Below are 15,239 nucleotides of genomic sequence, written 5' to 3' on the forward strand. Positions count from 1 at the left end.
GTTTCTACAGCTGGATGCCCTTCCAAACGCCAACCACTCCGTGAGTGTAGTGGGTGCTTTTTACGTGCCACCAGCACAGGGGCCAGAGGAGGCTGGCAACAGCCATGATCAGTTGGTGCTTTTTACATGCCAGTCAAGGCGGCGCTGGCATCGGCCACATTTGGATGGTGCTTTTTACGTGCCACTGGCACAGGTGCCAGAGGAGGCTGGCAATGACCACAATCGGTTGGTGCTTTTTACGTGCCACCGGCATGGGTATCACAACTACAATTTCCATTTGATTTTTATTTTGGTGTTGATGTACATGACTCAATAGGTCTCCTCAAGCATAGCAGGTCACCCTATGATGATGATGAAGATGACAACGATGATGATGATAATATATAGACACTCATATGTGTTTGTGTATGTATGTTTGTGTCCACCTTTCTCTCTCTAAGTCATGTAAAAAAAAATTAAATAAAACTGAACACAGAATTTATGGATATTTAAAAAGAAAAAAGAGAATTATCCAGTGAATTTAGTATTACTTTCGGTAGAGACTTACAAAAGTGAAGACAGTGTTGGGAGATTTTGATAACACTCTGCTGGGATCCTGGTCTGGTGGTCTGGATGCTTGCGATAGTGTGAATTCTGCCAAAGTTACCCATGGTAACTTGCAGAAAGATAATAAAGAATTTTAAGAAAAAAAAATGACTACACAATCAAATGTATTCAAATAATTGGGTTTATTTAATTTTTAAAATGTATATGGAAATAAAAATCTATTTCTAATACTGCCTTGAAAATAATGAAAAATTGAATTTAAAGAATGTTATAGATTTTTTTAGATGACTCAATTCAATTCAGCTCAGTTCAACTCAACTCCATTCAACTCAGTTCAGCTCATTTCAGTTTTGAAACTGCATTTCTTGGCTCTTTATACCGAAAAGAATTATTTAGGCAGAGATTCCATGTCATGTTCTTAATCAATCTGGAACGATGTAACAAACGCTGATGAAACCAATTTTTCTGTTTTTTTAAGCATTTCTGTTTCTTTTTCTCAAGATATTTGCTTTCCAGCCACCTGAATAATAATAAAAGACATCTCGTGGTAAAGAAGAAAGACAATGGAATAACAGAGTAGGGGATAGGTGTTAAGTAATTCTACAGGTATGACTGTGTGGTTAAGAAGCTTGCTTGGGAACTACTTGGTTTTGGGTTCAGCCCCACTGTATGACACCCTGGGCAAAGATCTTCTGATATAACCCTAATCCAACCAATGACTTGGTGAAATGGTTGACAGAAACAGTGTGGAAGTCTGTCATGGCTGTGTGGTAAGAAGCTTGCTTCCCAACCACATGATTCTAGCTTCAGTCCCACTGTGTGGCACCTTGGGCAAGTATCTTGTACTATAACCTTGGGCTGACCAAAGCCTTGTGAGTGGATTTGGTAGACAGAAACTGAAAGAAGTCCATTGTTTGTGTGTGTGTGTGTGTGTGTGTGTATATGGGTCTGCACCCCCCCCCCATCACTGCTTGACAACTGGTGTTGGTGTATTTACATACTTGTGACTTAGCAGTTCAGTAAAAGAGACTGACAGAATAAGTACTAGGCTTTAAAAAGTAAGTCCCAAAGTCAATTTGTTCAACTAAAATCCTTCAAGATGGTGCTCCAGTATGGCCACAGTCAAATGACTGAAACAAATAGAAGATTACATATATATACACATATGTACACACACATGCATGTGTGTGTGTGTGTTTGTGTCAGTGTTTGTTTAGATCCCCATAACTTGGCAGTTTGGCAAAAAGAGACTGATAGAATAAGTATCAAACTTAAACAAATAAGTACTGAGGTGTGATTTGTTTGACAAAAACCTAGCATGGCCATAGTTCAATGACTGAAATAAGTAAAAGCTAAAAGATATACTTCCTTCTTAGAAGTTAATTTGTCTGTACCACCTTATATAAATAACTGAAGAATATATATTTGTTTGCAAGAGCAGTAACTAGTTGTTGTTGTTGTTCAGCTTTCAGTTATACCGCTGACTGAAAATGTTCCAACCATGAATTTCTCAACGATAAGTATAAGACTGCATTGTTGTATGTGCATGTGTGATTTGATGGATATTTGGTTGCCATTTCCGTTTAGTCAAGTGATTGTCAAGAAGCCACTTTTTGAATTGGTGGTAATGGTATCAGTGTTCTTATCATGTGACCTTAGGTCAGTCATAACTCTGTGGAGGCACATGGCCTAGTTGTTAGAGCAGCGGACTTGTGGTCGAGGGATCGTGGATTCAAATCTCAGACTGGGCGATGTGTGTGTTTATGAGCGAAACACCTAAGCTCTACGCGGCTCCAGCAGAAGATAATGGCGAACCTCTGCTGACTCTTTCGCCACAACTTTCTCTCACTCTTTCCTCCCGCATCTTGCAGCTCACCTGCGACGGACCGGTGTCCCGTCCAGGTGGGGAACCAAAACGCCAAGGAAACCGGCCCTGATGAGCCAGGCGTGGCTCGAGAAGGAAGTTATAATTCTGCAGACCCATGATCAAAATCATTCCATCGTATTTTCAAGCAGTGTATTTAAGATAGTTTTATCCCAAATTTCCTTACATGAAGTGATATGAGAGAGGTCTGGCTGCTATTTCTAATCAGATGAGTGACTACATGAATGCTCTTTGGCTGTCTCAAAATCTAACAAGTCTCCATCAGAGATATATCATCATCATCATTTAACGTCCGCTTTCCATGCTAGCATGGGTTGGAAAATCTAGATAATCTAGATAAAAATATTTTCTTCAAAATTATTTCGCGATTATACAAGATATAAAGTCTGAAATGGGAGTAAAAGCATTGGTGTCAGCACATAAAATCCAGAAAGATCCATGTATGGAAACGACTGAATCTTTTATTAACTTGGATTTTACATATTTTAGAAAAATGAAAATATCCAAAATTTAAACTAATCTCATTTGTCATGTTCATATATGTGTGCGTATGTGTGTGTGTGTGTGCGTACACACGTGCTACTGCTGCCTGTAAAAGCAGAGGGGTGTCCACATCTGCCTTCTAGTCTTTAAGCAACCAGACTGTCAGTTTTCGAGAATTTTTGATTCATGAGATTATCTCCCCTTATCATTTAGAGTTAGCAACAACCGCCATCAAATGATTAATCTACCCTCTCTGGAAGCAAAGATAATTTCAATAAAGAATTTATCTTGTATATTATTTACTATATTCTTCTTTGTTGTTCTAGCACATGCCACTAGCCACTCTGAATTATATCTCTTAGCTTATTTTCATATAATTTATGCAAATTGTTTAAGCTTTAAATATATTCTACTCTTTTCTGTATATGTCTAAGTGTCTCTTCTGCTGAACATAAGGTAGGGCAATTGCTGTGCTGAACATGCTTATTGAGGCAGGAATATATGTCCACAGCTGTCTTTAGACAAGAGAGCAAAGAGAAGATTGTCTTCTCCTTAATAACGCCAATTTTAGAGAATCTGTGATTCTTGAGGTTATCTCCCCTCGTCATTTAGTATTGGTACCAAAGGACACCAAGCAGTTGACTTACTCTCTCTAGAAGTGGAAATAATTTCAAATATTTTTCTATAAATCAAACTGTATCTTGTATGTTATTTGATATATATATATATATATATATCAAATATATATCACAGCAGGAGTGGCTGTGTGGTAAGTAGCTTGCTAACAACCACATGGTTCCGGGTTCAGTCCCACTGCGTGGCATCTTGGGCAAGTGTCTTCTGCTATAGCCCCGGGCTGACCAATGCCAGTGGATTTGGTAGACGGAAACTGAAAGAAGCCTGTCGTATATATGTATATATGCCTGTGTGTGTTTGTGTGTCTGTGTTTGTCCCCCTAGCATTGCTTGACAACCGATGCTGATGTGTTTACGTCCCTGTCACTTAGCGGTTCGGCAAAAGAGACCGATAGAATAAGTACTGGGCTTACAAAGAATAAGTCCTAGGGTCAATTTGCTCGACTAAAGGTGGTGCTCCAGCATGGCCACAGTCAAAACGACTGAAACAAGTAATCTTCCTCTGATATTGTTGCACTTCTTATGTATTCAAGATATAATCTTCCTCTGATATTGTTGCACTTCTTATGTATTCATAGCTTATACCAGGTACATCTTATGGAGTTTCTACCTGTGCTTTTTCCACAGATCAAGCAGGGCCAACTACTTGAAGGGATTTGTGATTTGTTTGCTTTCTTACTTACTAAGACTTTGGTTTTTTGCTTCCACATTTGGAACTTCTTCTCTAGTTCTTGTAGTGATTCAGCTACAAAAACAAGGTCATCAGCATAGAGTAGCTCCCAAGGGCAGCCTGTCTTAAATTCTGTTATTGCTGGACTATGATGAACAAGAGGAGTTGAGGATTGACCATTGGTGAATCCCTACTTGTACTCTGAATTCTTTGCTATACTCGTTGCCAACACTCACAGGGTACATAGTATTGTATCATCAAGGTTCATAATACTGTGTTATCAGGGTACATGATACTGCATCATCAGGTTACATAGTATTCTATTATTGGCATACAACAGTACTGTCTCATCAGGATACAGTACTGTATTAGTAGGGTATACAGTTATTTGGTCAATTGATACTGTTTTATCCAGTACCTAGTGCTATATTGTCAGGTACACAGAACAGCCACTGGACAGCTACTGCACACTGTGGTTCTTACTGATGGCTTGCTAGATTGGTATATTGAGAATTAGATGTTTTGCTTTGAATATTATATAGTGTCAGTGAAAAAATACAATCTGCTGTCCTTTCAGTTGTCAGTTACCCTATTAAAAGTCATGATCTGTAGTTATTGATGTAATATAGTCGTGCTGGTGGCACGTAAAAAGCACCATCCGTTCGTGGCCGTTGCCAGCCCCGTCTGGCATGTAAAAAGCACCCACTAAACTCATGGAGTGGTTGGCGTTAGGAAGGGCATCCAGCCGTATAAACATTGCCAGATCAGACTGGGCCTGGTGCAGCCTTCTGGCTTCCCAGACTCCAGTTGAACCGTCCAACCCATGCTAGCATGGAAAGCGGACGCTAAACGATGAACGATGATATAGCTTAACACTGTTCCACAACCTTAATGCATTGTCATAAATATATAAACATGCAAAGGAATGGAAATTTTGCAAATGCCAGTTATCAGCACCAAACAAATTTTCCACATTTATATTGCGTCTTACTTTTGATAAGCATTTTCAATTTCTTCTGGACTTCGATCTTTCTTGACACTGTCCATCTCTTGTTGTTGCCGTTTCCGAAGTAATCGTTCTTGCTTAAGTTGTTTGTGTTTTTTCTGCACCCAAATCCGGTGAATATCAGTTTCTTTTCTCATTCTCTCTTCCTGCAATTCAAAATGTGAAAATAACGCAATTCTTCTTAGAGGATTGATACCAAACATATCAATGACAAAAGATTAAAACAATTTTATTACAACCAATATTATGTCAGTTCTGCTTACAGCACTGTGCACAATCTACAATACTGTTTATATGGTAATGGTAACTAAGGCATATAAGGTAAATAACATCTACATTTGAAGGAGGTGACATGCTTTATTCTGCTCTTAAATGTAATCTCAGTGAGATTTACTTAGGAGGCTTGCTATTTTATCTTCTGTGATTCATATAAAAATAATAAAAAATAATAATGAAATTATTGTATACAGTGCTCAGGTGCACCACAACTTGTCAGACAGTGCATATAAAGCATGTGCAGTAATGTACAAATGTCTGGAAAGTGAACAATGCATGAGTCAGATACATGCTTGCGTGTGTATGGGGGGAGAAAATCAGGTGTAGTGTTGGTGAATCTCAGAAAGCATGGAAGTTTTGAAGGATGCAGTGCTCCGACAACTAACAACTGATGCTGGCAGTTTGTTCCATGCTTCAGCAACTCTCAGCGTGAAAAAATGTTTCCTGAAGTCATGGGAGCTGTGCTGTTTTCTGACTTTGTAAACATGTCCACGGGTGTTAGACAGCTGGAGTTTGAAAAGGTGCTCAGAGTTATCTATTACATGAAAATATTTCATGAATATGGATCTAGTGTTTCTGATTTTGTTATTTTATAATTTCAGTTTGTTTTCTTCTCTCTTTCTCCCCCCCCCTCCTTCTCACTTTTTTTGTACAATAACTTGTGAAAATTAGGTTCTTTTCAGAAGTATTTGTTCATTAGGGAGTAGAACTGTGAAGCTAGACTGGTAACTGTGTCAGCAAAATCACCAGATATCCAATCAAGAAGTCAGTATTTAATTTCTAATCACCAGAACTGTATTTTGTCTATAACCAACACACAACTTGCAATGGCTTCACATGTAGAAATTTGAAACCTTGTTTTCCAATGTGTACCAGTAGTTGATTAAATGTCTAAATGTCTGAACTGAGTTAATCAAAGGTTATAATTTCTTTTAAAGATGTTAACTCATCTTTAGAAATGAAAGACTTTTCAATATTTTAATTACTTTGGCAGCAAGCTGGTAGAATTGTTAGCATGCTGGAAAAAGTGCTTAGCAGCGTTTTGTTTGTATTTACGATCTGAGTTTAAATTCCATAGGACCAACTTTGCCTTTCATCCTTTCAGGGTCAATAAAATAAGAAGCAGTTGAACACTGGGGTCGATGTAATTGACTTAACCCTCCCCCAAAGTTGCTGGCCTTGTGCCAAAATTTGAAACCAATATTTTAATCACCTCTAATAATAAGGTTAAAAGTCCAGCAAATTATAATTTTATTGCTTTCTAGTGTTGATGCAAATGATTTAAAATTGTAAAGATCACAAATTTGTAATGAAGGGGTATATATTAAGCCAACAAAAATGATTCTACAAGATCACTTGACCTTGTAAAGAGACCAGCCAAATTTTCCTCAAACCCCAATCTACCATTCTACAAAAGTAGACATTGAATAATGTAGTCACAGATGGAAAGTTTTTGATCATAAGTCTGTTTTATCAGGGCTGACATAGGGCAAAATAGCAACTGGTACATATTTTATTGGTACTCACTCCTCTGAGCTGTGAACAGAGAACATAAAAGGATGTAAAGAGATATTTTTTCTCAAACCAGAATTACTATTTGACTGCTATTTCTAGGAGATCTAGCAACATGTATTGGCTTTCTAATTGGTTGCTGTGATTATTGATCTTCAGCACCATATCAGTCCTGAGTTATCCAACCTTCGATCAATAGCATTCTAGCTGTGACCACCCTGTCTTTTTAAAAGTACATACAGACTGCATTAGATATTCTTCTATATTCCATATTTAACATAGAAAGTATATTCCTTATCTCTCTCTATATAAAGCTGAAGTTGTCTGTGTATTGCAGGTTTGGTAGCCTTCAACTAACACTATCTCCCCTGAGACCCTGCGGCACAAGTTGACCAAAATTGATGTATGATAGAAGAAGGCTTGCTCTTCTTTCCGTAGAAGAAAAAATTCAAATTGGACCATGTTAGCACCAAAAATTATTTACATCAAAAAGGTGCTTTTTTTCTATGAAAATCCTTATATTTTACGATTTTTTTTACTGCTGTGTCGCCATTTTTCGGTGTATTTCAACCAGAAAAAATGATCACTTCAAGAGAATAACAATCTACATAATGCAAAATTTTTACTTTTCAAAAATTCCAATTCTAAAGGGTCAAAACAAACCCGAGCAATGCCAGGCGATACTGCTAGTTTCAGATAATTTTGATAATGAATACTTACAAATGGTATTAAATTCTAGGTGGTAGAGTATTCTACAGACTCATACTTTTAATGTAAACCTCAGGCAGAATCAATATGACAAGGTTGCCTTCTTTTATAGGTTTCTTGGGCTTTCACACAATTTCCATTTACAAAATTTCAGTCATAAGGTTGGGTTCAACTTATGGCCAGTGTAGAAGACGCCAAGATGTGGAATCAGCCCTCAGTATTAGGAAATAAAAGTTCTAACTATTTTGTCTAGCCTACTTTCACAGACACATCATAAAGTCACACACATATATACACATCAGTTTGCTTGGTGGCTCCACTATTGTAGTATGTACAGGTATGGAGGCGCAATGTAGTATAGAGGCGCAATGGCCCAGTGGTTGGGCAGCGGACTCGCAGTAGTAGGATCGCGGTTTCGATTCCCAGACCGGGCGTTGTGAGTGTTTATTGAGCGAAAACACCTAAAGCTCCACGAGGCTCCGGCAGGGATGGTGGTGATTCCTGCTGTACTCTTTCACCACAACTTTCTCTCACTCTTACTTCCTGTTTCTGTTGTACCTGTATTTCAAAGAGCCGGCCTTGTCACTCTCTGTGTCACGCTGAATATCCCCGAGAACTACGTTAAGGGTTACACGTGTCTGTGGAGTGCTCAGCCACTTACACGTTAATTTCACGAGCAGGCTGTTCCATTGATTGGATCAACCGGAACCCTCATCGTCGTAACCGACGGAGTGCTTCCCTTCCACATGTACAGGTCTACCACAGAGTTTGGTTTGTTCACCACACTTCTTGTATATCAAAGGCCTACTTGGTGTCACTTCCAGCAATGTCCATTCTTATGCAGATGATATCATTCCACTCTTTCCTAAACGTTGGGGTGAGACAAGCTGGAAGGAAAGGGCTGTGATGTCAACCCAACATCAACCAAATGCAACTAGACGTCTCATTCAAAATCTGCACTGATTTCATGAACCTCAGAAACATATTCTAGTGATGTCATGTCAATTCTGCTTCCTTCAACAGCACAAAGGCACATATACTACATATATCAAAGGAAAATATAGTATCCTCTCCCTAAAAACAATACAGTAACCTGACCTTAACCCTTTTGTTACTAACCCGGCCAAAACCGGCTCTTGCTCTGTGGTAAAATGTCTTGTTTTCATAAGTTTTTAATTAAAATCTTCCACCAATCCTTAGTCACAATTTGTGTTCCTAACACTAGATTAATGATAACTAAGTTATTTTACTAAATTCTTTGTTATATCTAAAATAATTGAGAGAAACATAGAGCATCTCAAAATAAATACAGTAACATCATCATCATCATCATCATTTAACGTCCGTTCTCCATGTTAGCATGGGTTGGACGGTTCGACCGGGGATCTGGGAAGCCAGAAGGCTGCACCAGGCTCCAGTCTTATCGGGCAATGTTTCTACAGCTGGATGCCCTTCCTAACGCCAACCACTCCGTGAGTGTAGTGGGTGCTTTTTACGTGAACAGCATGTACACACACACACACACACGCAAAAATGAATCAAATCTTGAGCACAGAAAGAATAGCTGTGAGAACAGCTTTAGAAAATCAGGTAAAATACCCCTATAGATGGAAAAAAAGGTAACCAAAAGCTTCTACAGAGAATTAAACTTTTTCCATCTGTAAGGGTATTTTACCTGATTTTGTAAAGCTGTTTTCACACCTATTCTCCTGCATTTGAGATTTTCTTCATTTCAAAAAATATTTCAACTCACTCGACACTTCAATGTTTACTTATGAATATATATATATATATATATATATATATATATATTAATCAATATAAGGGTAGCAAAAAATTCAATAGAAATTTTTTTCGCCACCAGCGGCCCAGTGAGAAAGAGAAAATAGTCACAGACTATATATATATAATTTCAACAATATTAAGGAATGGCCCTGATAGGCCGTTCGACTCACCAGAAAGAGCAGCCAAACTCAAACCGCTAAATAGTAGTAATTCAGAAATCAAAGGAAAATCAAAAACATATACCCTAATCATCCTTGGATGATTGTCCAAGGATGATTAGGGTAAATGTTTTTGATTTTCCTTTGATTTCTGAATTACTACTATTTAGCGGTTTGAGTTTGGCTGCTCTTTCTGGTGAGTCGAACGGCCTATCAGGGCCATTCCTTAATATTGTTGAAATTATATATATATATATATACATACATATATATATAATCACATGAACACAACAGTTTACCTCTTCCCTCTTATTCCTTTCCATTTCTTCCTGAAGTTTCCACTGTTTCTTAACTGCCATTTCTCTCTCTTTGGTTTGATTCAGCCAACATTCAAAAGCGATCTTATTTATTTTCCGCTTTTCCTCTTCCCTTGCCTTCTCTTCTTTCACAGCCTTTCTCATCTTTTCTTTGGCTAAACGCAGCTGCTTCTGAACAGCTTCCTTTTGCTCAGCAGTTAAAGCATATGGAGAATTGTAGGAACCACAAGTTGAAAATGGACGGTTTTGAAGGTAATTCCTCTGGAATTCAATATTCAAATTAGCTGTCAGAGGACGGTGACTTTGTGGTTCTAGCTGTTGTCGTTGGTCTTTAGTAGATTTCTGTTTTCTTGGACTATCGGCTGGCAGTCTTTTCATTCTGTTTACCAATGCATTCATATCATCTGGAGTAACCAGATCAAAATGGCCATCTCGTTCAATGACCATATCATAGTCATTTTCCAGCCTTTCCTCTTGTTTGTCATTGGAATCCCATTTTGTAGGTTCCTTAAGATCTAAATAATAAGACAAAAAAACTATAATACATTTTTAATATAGACATATTAGGTATGATCGAGATAGCTTGCTTTCCGACCATGTAATCTTAGGTTTAATCCCATTGTGTGACATCTTAGGCAAGTTTCTTCTAATAAACTCCCAGGCCAACCAAAGCAATGTGAGTGAATTTGGTAAGATAGAAACTGGAAGAAGCCTATTGTATATATGCATGTATGAGAGAGAGTTTGTGTGTAACCATGTCTTGACATCACATGATGGTAGTAAATGAGTATTACCATTATAAAATACAATGATTGCCATGCATGAAAGAAAATAAATATAACAAGTTACAACCAAGATGTGTGAGAGACTTTTTGGTCAAGCTGGACTGTTGATCTTGAAGACAAAGTTGACAAACTGTTCGGGTGTGTGTAGAGGCAGCCGTTGGTCTGTTGGTTGTGTGGTGTTCATACGGCAACAATGTAGGCAGGCATCTAGTGGAGATGAAACCGGAGACTGGCTGGTGTCAGAGACGAGTTGCGTGGGGCCAGTGGCATGTGGCAAAGACCTAGCGCAGTCGAGAACTGCTGTTCTTATAGAGATCAGGAGGCTCCCAGAGCTGGTGATTAATTTCCAGCATAAGCAAAAATGAATACAATTGGATGGCTGGAAACTGACCAATACAAACAACAAGTTTGGCTAATCACATGGTCATGTGATCTGCTAGAATGAAAAGGCCTGTGGAGCTGATATCTTGGTATTTAAGCCTAAACGACTCACAACGAAAATATCTCACACATAATAACAGTATAAATCACTTCTGCTACACCATCATAGAAGTGATGTTGTTTGCTTTTAGTCTTCCATGAAAAATATCTCTCGCTATGAAGATGTATTAACTTACTTGGAAACAGGTGAGGATGGTTAACAAGAAAGGCATCCAGCTGTGGAAAATCTAACTCAACAAATTCCACTTAATCCATGCAAGTGTGGAAAAGTGGATGTGAAATGATGATAACATAAGGTTGGATGGTTTATATATTGGTGCCAGTATTTATTTATAAATTATTTTAATTGTTTTATATGGCAATCATTGAACAACATTGTCATTGGTTACAGTTTTCCAACATGCCAATCACTGACTCACTGCATTTGTGGTGGCAAGAATGATAAGGGAGTATATATATAATTCAGGACAGAACAAATATCACAATAGACTTGATTTGTAAAATCAAGTCTTACTCTTTACTCTTTTACTCTTTTACTTGTTTCAGTCATTTGACTGCGGCCATGCTGGAGCATCGCCTTTAGGCGAGCAAATTGACCCCGGGACTTATTCTTTGTAAGCCCAGTACTTATTCTATCGGTCTCTTTTGCTGAATCGCTAAGTGATGGGGACGTAAACACACCAGCGTCGGTTGTCAAGCAATGCTAGGGGGACAAACACATACACACAAACACACACACATGCACATATATATATATATATATATATATATATATATATATATATACGACAGGCTTCTTTCAGTTTCCATCTACCAAATCCACTCACAAGGCATTGGTCGGCCCGGAGCTATAGCAGAAGACACTTGCCCAAGATGTCACGCAGTGGGACTGAACCCGGAACCATGTGGTTGGTTAGCTAATTATTGTTAGTAGGAGTCAAAACAAAAGTGAGAAGGGAACTAGGGGTATGGTGTAGATAGTTGCATTAGAATGAACTCCTCTAAAGGAATTAAACTTTAATTCTGCACCTATAACCAATAAAATGTAATGAGATAAGAAAAGAAAATACAAACCATTACTATCAGACATATTATCCTTGCATGGCTCTAAATTCTCTGGGAAAACCACATTTTTGGGCTGAATAGGGTTTTGTGAAACAAGTTCTGCATAACGTTGTTGTGGGTCATCTTTTAGGTTGTTGTTGGAAGAGCTGGAGTTCACTATAAATACACAAGTAAATATGTATACAAACATATACATGCACTTATGTATATATATATATATAAGCCTAAACGTGGTTATGGTGGTGAACATATAAATCAAGCTTGGACAGGAGACAGACAAGAACATGTCTTCCTCGTTCCAGATACAGCGGAGACAAAGAAAGAAACACAAGTTAGGAGAAGAAAGAAAGATGGCTGATGGTCACGTGAGCAAAGGAGGAGGAAAGAGGGAGCGAGTGTGACAGAGAAATAGGATAGAATAGTGGGAGAAGAGGAGGTAAAAGAATAAGAGAGAGGAAGAGAGAAAAACAAAAGAGTAAAAAGATCGTATAGAGTGCGTATCAGAATTATTAAGATAAAACTTACCTGGAAGAGGATGTGTGGCATTCAATCATATAATGATATAAATAATATATATATATGCATATATACATACGTATATATACATACTTACATCTATACATATATATATATATATATATGTGCATATATACATACGTATATGTACATACTTACATCTATACATATATATATATATATATGCATATATACATACGTATATATACATACTTACATCCATACATATATATATATATATATATATATATATATATACTAAGCAATAAGGGTTTAGCAACGAGTTGCTTACCACATACCGAATTTAGAAATAGCAGTCAAAGGTTAGAGCTTTTCTTCTACTAAAAGGGAGATCTCAGTAAAACAGCATTTGGAAGGCAGACACAAACAGGTAAGAGAGAAGAATTTGACTGCAATCTATCATACATTTTTTTAGTTATCCACGGACGTACGTTTCGAATCAAGTTTTAAGGAAAGCATAAGAACTAAATATAAATATTAAATAATAAATATTCTATCCTACCGAAACTTCTTTTCTCTTCAGCGTAGAATACTATAATCATAAATGATTATATATTGAATTTGAGATACCAGAAGGCACCAACTCCACTCAGATCGAGCGAGCTAGAATCCTCAACTGGTATCACCGAATTCAATTGTGAATGAAACGATTGTGTCAACAGCCCCTTCCCACCCGCGTGTAGCCAAAACAAGATGCTGTGGTCATCTACTGAGATAAAATATGGTTATCCGTAATAATGAAGGGTGAAATTAATTAATTTGGAAAATTATCAATTACACCAAGTAGTCTTCGGCATGTAAAAGCCTCATTCGAGGAAAATTTAAGTAATACTAAGCAATAAGGGTTTAGCAATGTACATACTTACATCTATACATATATATATATATATATATATATATATATATATATATATATATATATATATATATATGTGCATATATACATACGTATATGTACATACTACATCTATACATACATATATATATATATATATATATGCATATGTGGGCACAGTACGTCACGAAATGTGTACAAAAAAAAAATCCGAAGTACGAGTAGATGGAACATGAACTATTTTTCGAACAACAAAAGACACAAATGGAAAACAAGACAAACATCATAAAGAACGACCCTTCATCAGTTGTTGGCTATTTACACACACACAAGCTGTGGTACCTCATGTTGCTTGGGTACTGAAGATATGAAACGGTTTGTTTCTTTTATTCTTAAATGGTTTAAATAATTGAGAATTTTTATGTAATATCTTTATGTATAAAAGTGAGGTTGTGTGCTGTCTGTCTCCTACGATTTAGATTCCTAACTACTCCCACATTTTGCGGTGCAGTTTAACCAAAAGCGGGTATCTTATAGTCGTGATTCATATCGAGCCCTTCTGGGTATTAGCGCACGTCTACGATGAGTCTACAATTTTTAAAAATATTTACCATCAATTTTTCCCATTTTTAATGCATTTTTGGCATATATAAGGGAAGTAACTCTCTAAAAATGTATTATTAAATCTCAGAACGTAAAAAGCTACAGTAACACCCCCCCCCCTTTGTGGTTAGCCATATTGAGATGGCTATTATACTTTACATCTCTAAAAATGCTTATATAGTTATTTCCCTTACAAACCCGAGCAATGCCGGGCGATACTGCTAGTTATATATCAATATGTATCAATATCCACCAAGAAATATATATCGTCATCATCATCATCACCACCACCATTGTTTAATATCAGCTTTCCATGCTGACATTGGTTGGTCGGTTTGACATGGAACTGGCTAGCAGGGAGCTGTCCAGACCCCAATTGTCTGTTGTGGCGTGGTTTCTACAGCTGGATGCCCTTCCCAGCGCCAACCCTTTAACAGAGGGTGCTGGCCACTGGCATGGGTGCATTTATGCAGTGCTTGCATGGATGCTTTTCATGTGGCACACCACCTGAAAGGAGAAGTCTGCATGTGGGGAAGACAGTGATTTTACTTAGTTTGATATGCCGCATCTCTCAGTCACTTGTCATTTCCTCAGTGAGGCCAGCATCTGAAGATCCTTTCCCACCATCATCATCATCATCGTTTAACGTCCGCTTTCCATGCTAGCATGGGTTGGACGATTTGACTGAGGTCTGGCAAACCAGATGGCTGCACCAGACTCCAATCTCATCTGGCAAAGTTTCTACAGCTGGATGCCCTTCCTAACGCCAACCACTCTGAGAGTGTAGTATATATATATATCACCGTGACCGACCAGGCTATCAGATGTTGCTACACATCGCTGGTCACAATGCGCTTCGCATTGTTTTAGCCTTCAAACGACACCACCTCGCTGGCTAAGCGAGCAGGCCAACAGAAGAAAGAGTGAGAGAAAGTTGTGGCGAAAGAGTACAGCAGGGATTGCCACCACCCCCTGCTGGAACCTGGTGGAGC

At 37.9% G+C, this 15,239-nt stretch overlaps 1 protein-coding gene across 3 annotated transcripts in view; it reads right to left on the reverse strand.

Moving 5' to 3' along the window:
• Positions 1–709: 709 nt before the first annotated feature.
• The window catches only part of LOC115232429 (coiled-coil domain-containing protein 181), a 50,338-nt gene continuing 35,808 nt past the window's right edge, over positions 710–15,239 (reverse strand). For all 3 annotated transcript variants that reach the window (XM_036500618.1, XM_036500617.1, XM_029802300.2), the window contains 4 exons: positions 12,282–12,428; positions 9,964–10,496; positions 5,211–5,371; positions 710–1,066 (listed from right to left, as the gene is read on the reverse strand). In XM_036500618.1, the coding sequence (XP_036356511.1) occupies positions 886–1,066; positions 5,211–5,371; positions 9,964–10,496; positions 12,282–12,428 (1,022 nt within the window). In that variant the 3' untranslated portion in view covers positions 710–885. The remainder of the gene's footprint in view (positions 1,067–5,210; positions 5,372–9,963; positions 10,497–12,281; positions 12,429–15,239) is intronic.

This window comes from Octopus sinensis, linkage group LG2, assembly GCF_006345805.1.
Source record: "Octopus sinensis linkage group LG2, ASM634580v1, whole genome shotgun sequence".
Lineage (NCBI taxonomy): Eukaryota > Metazoa > Mollusca > Cephalopoda > Octopoda > Octopodidae > Octopus > Octopus sinensis.